The sequence below is a fragment of the Macaca fascicularis genome, chromosome 8 (genome assembly GCF_037993035.2).
Source record: "Macaca fascicularis isolate 582-1 chromosome 8, T2T-MFA8v1.1".
NCBI lineage: Eukaryota > Metazoa > Chordata > Mammalia > Primates > Cercopithecidae > Macaca > Macaca fascicularis.
This window is the reverse complement of record NC_088382.1, coordinates 60255400-60265460: the sequence shown is the minus strand read 5'-3', so window position 1 is coordinate 60265460 and position 10061 is coordinate 60255400. Positions and strand designations below refer to the sequence as shown.

Sequence of the window (10061 nt, the reverse complement as noted above, 5' to 3'; positions counted from 1 at the left end):
CAAACTGCCTCATCATTTACATTGCCATTCCTGGATTACTTTTAATCATGGCCTTTTCCTTAACTAAATTGTAGCCATTGTTCAAGTCCTAGCACCAGACTGAATTCTCTTTGAAGCCTTCTGAAATCATTCTATTCAAAAATGAGGAATCATGAGTGATTTAATTTCCTCTTTCCTCACTTTCCTGAACACATGGATTCCGTTAAGTAAATATTTGCCCCAAAATTGATCATGATTGTCTTTTGGCATCACATATAGTGACTTCAGCAATATTTAGCTATATCTCATATAAGTGATTTAATTTCCTCTTGTATATTGTTATCTCAGTAACAGATTGTCACTCTTTTCAGTACTAAGGATTACTAATTTACAAGAACTAGCATAGTGATCACAGCATTACCATTGTAAATAAATCTTCTAATCTTAACAGAGTTCGAGAAATATCTCAAATCAGTACATCAAAACAATTTTGTTTACAAAAAGGTCTTGTAAATCTTTCCAGCCTCTGAAATCAAAAATAATATTTGTTAAAATAGTATTTGGCCACTGTCCAGTCTCTATCATATGAATGTCATGTGTCCCGTAAGTATCTCATTCACACAAATATCCACTGGGTTTCAATGAGTGCCTTACTAATCAAGACATAAGGGTTGCATATTAATGGAAATAGAAGACTTGCTACATAGTATGCAATTAAAACCAGAAATGGCCTGGGTGCGAGGGCTCACCCCTGTAATCCCAACACTTTGGGAGGCCGAGGCAGGTGGATCACGATGTCAGTAGATCGAGACCATCCTGGCTAACAGTGAAACCCCATCTCTACTAAGAATACAAAATATTAGCTGGGCGTGGTGGTGGGTGCCTGTAGTCCCAGCTACTCGAGAGACTGAGGCAGGAGAATGGCAAGAACCCAGGAGGCGGAGCTTGCAGTAAGCCGAGATCATCTCAGAATGATCAAAATTCCGTCTCAGAAAAAAAAAAACAAACCCTGAAACAATACAATTAAAATATAACATACAAAGCTTCTAGAATATTAATTCAATTTTTAAAAATATATGAACCAATAAGTGCTAAGTTAAAAAGATGAATAATTTGCATACTCTGACCTTATAGTATTCTGTGTAGCACATGAGAAAGGTTTGTAAACTGCATTATAATTGATGAGTATTAGCATAGAGATATGTTTAAAATGTTATGCTTAAAGCATTAAAAGTAGAAACATAAGAATAGAAATATAAAAGCAATTTATTAGTTTTCTGAAAAACCCTTATATTTACAGTCTGAACTTTGTACCAACTGTGACAAATATTTTTAAATATATATTTTTCAATTGCTTTAGAAGAAAATAAGGAGTTATGTTCCACAAATTCAAGCAAGAACTGTAAACACATGACATTTTCACTAAAATAACAGTCTTCACAAGGTTAAGAACTGAAGCCTTTCCCCGGTTTGATTTTAACACTACCAGAGGTAATCCAGTTATGGTTGGTTTTTGTTGGGTCATTTATATACAATAAAAAATGCCTTAAATCTTTTAAACAAATATAAAATATTTTTAAGCTGCATGTATTTTTATTTTGCCTGAAGAATGAAAACACAATGTTTTGAACGTTACATATTTAGCAAAAAAAAAAAAAAAAAAAAAAAAAGATAGTCTTCCTTCCTAAGATGGAATGGTTATATTCCCTGGGGGCCCATGTCCATGCACTATTGAACTGTACACTTGAACGCTCTTTCACATCCTTGAAAGACTAATGTGCCACTTTAACTCATGCTGAAATGTGATGACAGCTCTACAGAGAATCTAAATTGCTGTGTATTAATACTTAAATAATATCGAATTACTTAAATAATATCAGAATCATAAAATAATAGAATTATAGGGCTGAAAGGAACCTTAGATGTCTTATAATTTATTACCATTTATGTGAAAAGAATTCTTTCCAACACTTCCACTACCTGAAAAGTGCAGAGTTGGTGGAGACGACCAACTCAATTATATTTAATATGCTCCAGTCTTCCTAAACAAAGAGTTAAAGTCCGAGACTTTCCATGCACAGTTAGGTTTTCTATCTTTGCAGAAGGAGAACATAATCTGGAAAGAAAAAGAGCCCATACCCCTCTCTCCATCTTCTGCCAAAAGCAGAGTTTCCCCTATATAAATTGGAGCCAAGTGTTTCCTGCTTATATTCTGTTTTTCCTGTTTGAAAAGCAGAAAGCTCTGTACTCACCTCCTCACAGGCGGTTCTGAAATCCATGTGCTATGGCACCACAAAGAATGTCGTCTGAAAAGACACAGAAATAGTAAGCGATTAGGCACAGCATGGCATGTAAGAGAGAACACTAACATAGTGGAGGAAATCGTGAAGCAGAACTTGTGGGAAAACTGTGTTTACAACCACCTGTAAGAAACAAGAGCTCCAGGGTATACTGAAGAGAGGAAAATGAAGAGATGAAAAAAGTCTTAATCCCCAGCTTTTAGGAAGTATAAATATCCTGCCATCATTCAGTGTGATGAAGAGTGTGCATTTCCAGGCACCTCTCCATCCTGCCAGCAGGCGTTCAGATTCCATGTACCAGCAGATCAATCTCTTCTCGCTCATTCCCAACATGCATTGTGAAACCTGAGTTTGCAATTGAGAAAGAAACTTCAAAAAGAGCAATTAAAGATTGCCTTCATATGGTTATCTCATGAAAAAGGTTGACTAATCATTCTCTTTTTAATTAAAAAGCTACATGCATGAATAATTCTCTCTGGAACTTAAATTTTATTCACAATACGATGTAAGGAAGCAAGCTATTTGTCAGAGTGAATAATAAGAAAAATCAATGTATAAAATATCTAAAATAAATTCATCTATGGTCATTATAATATCTAAATGATGAATGTAGGTTGAAATACATATAAATGTTTTTGTAAAATTATTCTGGAGTGTTTTGTTTTCATTACTTGATACCCCTAACAAAACTAAGATTTGTCGCGGAAAGTTGACACCCAGACACTATAAAACAAAGCAATGCAGAGCCGAAATATAATGGATAAGTAAATGAGACATCAAAGTAAGGTGAATGGTTAATTCCAAAATAGAAGACTCTATACTCCTCAAAATTACTCCGCCTCTCAGCCTTTGGAAGAGTAAACTATTATATCCTTCTTTGGCATTTCTTTTTAATTATACAAGATTGATTAATGCTTTATCAGGTATGTGTGGTAAAACAGAGTAGGAGGTATCACCATGCTGTCACTGAACTGATGGATTGCTACTATTGACTTTGAAAGAAAGAGATTAGCCATCATCAGTATTAACCAAACACATCATATAATCTATTAAATATTTCCCCTAGATAAATCTTGTGGATTGTGAGCCTCATTAGTATTAATGAAATTTTTATTACTAACAATTATTTTTTAAAATTGCTCTTAAACATTTTATTTGAAGAACTGTAAATATTTTCTTGTCTCTAACTCTGATGTAAAGTTATTCTTTTACTACAAAAGAAGGAAAATTTTGATATGTATTGATTATATAAAAACAGGAGACATCTGGAATCAACTTCTTGCTACTAAAAACCAACCGGAGAAATAGACATGAGGATACTCAACCATCTAAATATAACCTCATGTTTGTTTTATATGCTGAATTTAATTTTAATGCATAAATTTTAAAATTTTAATTATTTCATAGTATGACACATTTGAGCAGGTGCTGTATCTGTACCTTCTACCAATTTAGCAAATCTTCCTTTTTTTTTTAATTCTAATCTTCTATTCTTTTTCATCAAAACAGTAGGTAATAATATCAGTTGTTTGTTCAGAAAAATAATTAATACATAAGCACAGATATATAAGTATATATCTACATACTGTTAGATAAAATGTGTAGGAGATAACCGATTTGGATTGAGTCCCTACCTTAGGTTCTACTAGACTAAATAAAAAATGAAGCTACTCATCCTAAGCTTCACATCACCAAACTGAAAGCAAGATGTTCGACTTTTCTAAAACATTGGAAGAGGGAATAATAGCCAAATAGCCAAACAGGCCAATTTTAGCTGGCATTAAAAGAAGTCCCCTCTGCTTTAACCCTAAAAGGAAAGCAACTTTGTAATGAATAATCTATGTTTTGGCTTTTATTTTGCTTTCTTCAGCCCTTTTCTGCATATAAATCCCACCTCGAGGGCTCAGCTCATCAGAACATCTTGTCTGAAGGTTTAAAGGAGATACTGCCCTGATTCATGAATCACAATAAAAGCCAATCCAATCATTTCACTGCAATTGTTGTATTTTTTCTTCTGACAGTCCTCCACTTCCATTTTTCTCTACTGTTAGATTCTTATATTAGTTTGTCACATTGATTACAATTAATGAACTGTTATTGATACATTATTACTGTCTAAAGTCTAAACTTCATCTGTGTTTTCCTTGTTTTTCCTATTGTCTGTTTTCAGTTCTAGGATCGCTTCCAAGGCACCTCATTACATTTAGTCCTCTTTTCTCCTTAGGCTCCTCTTGGTTGTGACTGTTTCTTAGACTTTGCTTATTTTTAAAGACGTTGGCAGTGTTGAGGCATGCTGGTCAGGAATTTGTAAGATATTCTTCCATTGGGATTATTCTGATGTTCTTTGTAGTTATTATGGTGTGGTAATGTGGTTTTGGAGGGGGAAGATCTCAGAAGTAAAGTGCCATTTTCATCCCATTCAATCAAGGATACGTGTGAGCAATACGACTTAACACTCGAGTGCTTGCTAACCTTATCATCCCACTGACATAGTGTTTGTCAGCTTTTTCTATTGTAAAGTTCTTTTTTCCTCTTCTCTCCACACAATACTGGTTGGAAAGAGGTTACTATGAGTACCTCACACCTAAGGAATTGGAGGTTATGCTTCCCATTCCTGAGGCTGACCTATCTACATAAATTATTTGAGATTACTCTGCACAGGAGACAGAATTGTTTTCCACCATTTATTGATTGAGCCAATCATTTCTTTTAGGACCTCTCTTCTGACAGAGCAAAGAAATATCTGTGTGTATACTAACCCATGTTAGCATGCACATATCGATAGACATGTCCCTATATAACCACCTGCATCTATATCAAGCTGGACAACAGTTATTAGTGATGCTCCACCTCTAATAGCAACCACATGTGCTATTCTAGTCTTCTTTCTTCACTTATCTGTAAACTTTTACTGTACAAGATTGATGAATGCTTGTTTAGGTAAATGGTAGAATAGGCTAAGAGGTGTCATCATGTTGTCACTGATAAATTATTACTATTGGCTGTGAAAGGAAATAGATTGGTCATTTTCAGTAGAAACTGAATGTGTCATACAATCAATTAAATATTTCTTAAGTCTCTGACAGTGAGAAACCTAGTTTCCAATAACCAACCATTCATGCGCTCAGTTGTGCAATCCCAGTATACATGTATAGTCATAAGAAATGCTAACCCACAGGCCTGTGGGAAACAACTTTATCCATTAGAGCATAGTTTATTTTACCTTTCATCATATAGACTGCACTTATTATCAAAAGTACTTATGTCTACCCCAGTGATGGGTGGAGAGAAATGACCATATGCTAGTTTCTCTGCAGACCTCACATGTTTCCGGTGCCCTCTAGCATTTCTGCAATTGCATGAGAACAGATTCCCCAAGAAGCTGCTGCCCTGTTGATCTGGCCTTAAAATGACACACACAGAGCCAAACATCTTATACGACCCACAGAATGCAAGGTGCAGCCCAACTACCCTTACATCCTTGCCCAGGACAGAGCTGCCACAGCCACATTGTAGACCTGTGAGTCAAATAAGTGATTGATATTTGTGGTGGCGAGCTTTAGGTGCTACAGAGTCCGGTCATTTAATCAAACACTAATCTAGGTGGTGCTGTGAAGTTTCTTTGCAGATTATATATATAATCAACTCACTTTAAATAATGGAGACTATTCTCAATAATGTGGGTGGATCTCATCAAATAAGTTGAAAGGCCTCAGAAGCAAGCTTGAGTTTGCTCTGAAGAAGAAATTCTGCATCCAGACTGCATCAGCAGCTTCTGCATGAGAGTTTCCAGCCTGCTGGGCTGATGTAGATTTCAGGCTTGCTGACCCCCAGTCACATTAGCCACATACATAGTGCTTCCATTCTTCTGTAGAACCATGACTGATATAGATTTGGTTACCAACAGTGGTTTTGAAGGAACTGAATTCTAAGAATGAGTTTTTTGAATTAGTTTTGAGGTTTCAGGAATTGATTCTGTCATCTAATTAGATTTAAAGGCAGTAAAGACTCTATTTCCAGTATTAACAAGAACACTGGTAGTCCATGGCACAAAAAGGCAATACAGATACACACAATGTCACCACTGAACACTACTACTCAAGTATTGATAAGGCAAGGTTCTCAGTGACCAAGAATTTGATAACTTAGAACAGCTCTGTCAAATAATGAGTGCAATAAGATTGGCCCTTTGCTCTTAACCGTGCTATAGAAAGTAGAGAGAAAAAGGGTGAGCTTGGATTTCAAATTTCTAGCCTATGACCTTCATATATGACCCGAAAATGCCTATGCCTGTCTTAGATTATACCTTTATCTCCTATAGTCACAAGCCTGAGATTTCTGAACAGTTAGCCCAGAGTCTCATCCTGCTAGTCACTGAATTACATCACAAATTAAACCCCCAGCCTAGCAAAGTTTCTTCTGTTAAACACAGACATTGGGAAAAACGGGACCCTGAATATTGGAATGAAGACATATATGAAGTCTGTGATGAAGCTGGGCTCAGTGAACCCCTAAGTTCTGCTGAGTCTTCTTTGGTAGAAGAGTGATGGCCTTTGCTGAGGTGGTTGTCCTAAAGACAATGCTGATTCTCCTGAGGATCCAATCCCACCAATCCTCTTTCCTTTTATAGGTATAAGTAGACTCAAGTGGCAACAGGTGAAAAAAGGTGAGATACAAAGTTTAACCCATTAAAGGTGTGTTCCACTCCAAAATCATTGTATATTTTTTCAATTTATACAGACAAAATTCTGGGGACTATGTGTGGAATGGATATTCATGATGTTAGATAATGTTGGAAGGCACAAAAATTTGGACTAGGTCAAATTGATTGATATTGCCCCACTAAGAATAAATTCTGGATGTAAATTTGGGGTGTTGGAAAGGGTTCTGACAGTTTGTTTAGCTGACTGGGTTTAAACATGGACCAAAAAAAAAATGGCTTATAATAAATTACATTAAAATGCCAGGATCGCCTTGGTATACTGCAGAGGAAGGTAACAGATGACTTAGGAGTATTGGAGTGTTAGAGTGGATTTATCATACAAGAGCTGCTCACTCGCCCTGGGAGCCCAGAGAATGCACCTTTCGACTTGACTCTGAGGAATAAATTTGTGGGGTGGCTCTGTTAAAGACCTCTTCAGTCACTCTTCTGTGTAGGGTAGAAATTACCATGGGAACTATTGCCACTGAACTGGGATCCTCACATGCAATAGCAGTAATTGGATCCTGGGATGGCAGGGGCCAAGTGGCAAAGACAAAGAAGCCATGGTTATGAGAATGGAAATCAGGACCAAGGCAGTAATCAGAGTAGCTTAAATCAGAGAGGCTTATAGTGTTGTCAGGTTGATCATGTGTCCCTAGAAGCAAAATAGACAGGAAGCCTACTAAATTTTTACTTGATCAGTACAAGCAAATGAGTTCTAGGTTGAGTGAAAAGTCTAGTATGAATCACCAGAATAGAGTCATAGACTCTCATTCAGTTCCCAGAATTGAAATGGTTTGTAGAACCAGAGCCTCCTTGCATGAAGGTGATGTGGTTTGAATGTTCACTCCAAATCTCATGTCAAAATGGGATTCCCGGTATGGCAGGTGGGCCCGGTGGAGAGTGTTTGTGTCACGGAGGCAGATCACTCATGACTACCTTGGTGTCCTCCCTGTAGTAATAAGTTAATGCCAGACCTGGCAGTTTAAAAATAGTCTGGAACCTCCCTTCTTTCTCCTTCACTTCCTCTCTCACCACATGACATGCTGGCTCCCCTTCCATCTGCTATGACTAAAAGCTTCCTGGGACCTCAGCAGATGTAGACTCTGGTGTCATGCTTCTTGCACAGCCTGCAGAACCATGAGTCAAAATAAGCCCCTTTTCTTTATAAATTAGCCTGCTTAAGGTATTTGTTTATAGCAACACAAATGAACTAATATAGAAGGGAAGTCGGGTCATGTAAAGAAGGACCCTGATACCCTACCACAGGTTTATATTGTTAATCTTGCTTCCAGCCTCCCCCAAAGAACTGCATGATCATTTCCCAGGGTAAATAAATGTGAATTAAATATGAATTAAAGAAGGGAAATAACCATACCTTTCAGCAACTACCAGACACTGGTTTCTGAAATGACACTGATTCCTGAAGACGCAAAACACCACTGTGGTCCACCAATCAGAAGAGAGGCTGTGGAAGTAACCAGTGGAGTTTTAGCTCAAGTCCATGTCAGGATAAGGCCAGGGTAGTCTGTGAACACATCCTGTGTTTTTTCCCTGGTTCTGAATGTGTAATTAGAATAGACATGCTCAGTAACTAATAGAATCCCGGCATTGGTTTTCTGACATGTGGAGTGAGAGCTGTTGCTATGGGAAAGGCCAAGTGGTTGCCACTAGAACTACCTTTACCAAGTAAAATAGCAAACCAAAAGCAATACCACTTTCCTAGAGTGATTGTAGAATTTATTACTATCATCAAGGACTCTAAAGATGCAGGAGAAGTGATTCCCACTATATCCCAATTCAACTGACCTATTTGGCCTGTGCAGAAGACAGATGGATTTTGGAGACTGACAATGGATTACTGCAAGCTTAGCCAGGTGGCCACTCTAATTGAAACTCTTTAGCAGATGTGGTTTTATTGCTTGAGCAAATGAACATATCCCCTGGTACCTGGTAATGCAGCTATTGACCTGCCAAATCCCTTTTTCTCCATTCCTGTCCATAAGGTCCATCAGAAGCAGTTTGCTTTCAACTGGCCAGGACAGCAATACACCCTCACTGTCCTACCTCAGGGATGTATCACTCTTCAGCCCTATGTCAATAGCTCACAAAGATTTTGAATCACTCCCCCTTTCCACAAGATTCCACACTGGCTCATTACAGTGATGGCATTAAGTTAATTGGACCTAGTAAGTGACAATTAGCAACTATTCTAGGCTTATTAACAAGGTATTTGTGTGTCAGAAAGTGAGAAATAAATCTGAAAAAAATTCAAGGACCTCAGCAAAGTTTCTTGGGGTCCAGTGGTGTGATGTCAGTTGAGATACCCTTCCAAGGTAAAGAATAGGTTGTTGCAGTTGGCCTCTCCTACGACCAGAAAAGAGGGACAATGCCTATGGGGCCTATTTGAGTTTTGGAAGCAACATATTCCTCATTTGGGTGGGCTACTATGGCCTCTTTAGTTAAGTGACTCGAAAAGCTGCTGATTTCAAGTGCAGTCCAGAACAGGAGAAGATTCTGCGTCAGATCAAGGCTGCTGTGCAAGCTGCTCTACCACTTGGAACATACGATGCAGAACATCTGTTATATGAAGTGGCAGTGGCAGATAGGGATGCTGTTTAGACATGCTTTGGCATGTCCCTGTAGGTGAATCACAGGACAAGTCCTCAGAATTTGGGAGCTAATCCCTGCTCTCTTCTCTGGATAGTAACTCCCCTTTTAAGAGACAGCTCTTGTTCTGTTTTTGGCCATTAGTAGATACAGAATGTTTAACCATGGGACACCAAGTCACCTGAGATGTTCATCATAAACTGGGTATCATACAATAGACCAAGTCATAAAATTAGGGGTACACATCATCAAATGGAAGTGACTGGGCTCAAGTGACTAAGGCACAAACAGTTTACATGAGAAAGAACTTTAAATACCTATGGATTCCACTCTTGCTCCATTACCTTCTCCCTCTTAGCCCACACCTATGATCTCTTGGGGGGTTTCCCAACCACAATTCACTGGAGGAAGAGAAAAGTTGGCTGGGGTTAGAGATGGTTCTGCACAATATGCAGGTGCAACATGGACTT

At 37.9% G+C, this 10061-nt stretch overlaps 1 protein-coding gene across 9 annotated transcripts in view; it reads right to left on the bottom strand.

Moving 5' to 3' along the window:
• The window catches only part of SNTG1 (syntrophin gamma 1), an 878369-nt gene that overhangs the window by 398947 nt on the left and 469361 nt on the right, over positions 1–10061 (bottom strand). For 7 of the 9 annotated variants that reach the window (XM_045398223.3, XM_065519199.2, XM_005563291.5 and 4 more), the window contains one exon: positions 2232–2285. In XM_045398223.3, the coding sequence (XP_045254158.2) occupies positions 2232–2258 (27 nt within the window). In that variant the 5' untranslated portion in view covers positions 2259–2285. Of the gene's footprint in view, positions 1–2231; positions 2286–8359; positions 8450–10061 lie in introns of all 9 variants that reach the window. The other 2 variants (XM_065519200.2, XM_073999983.1) reach the window with 1 other exon arrangement.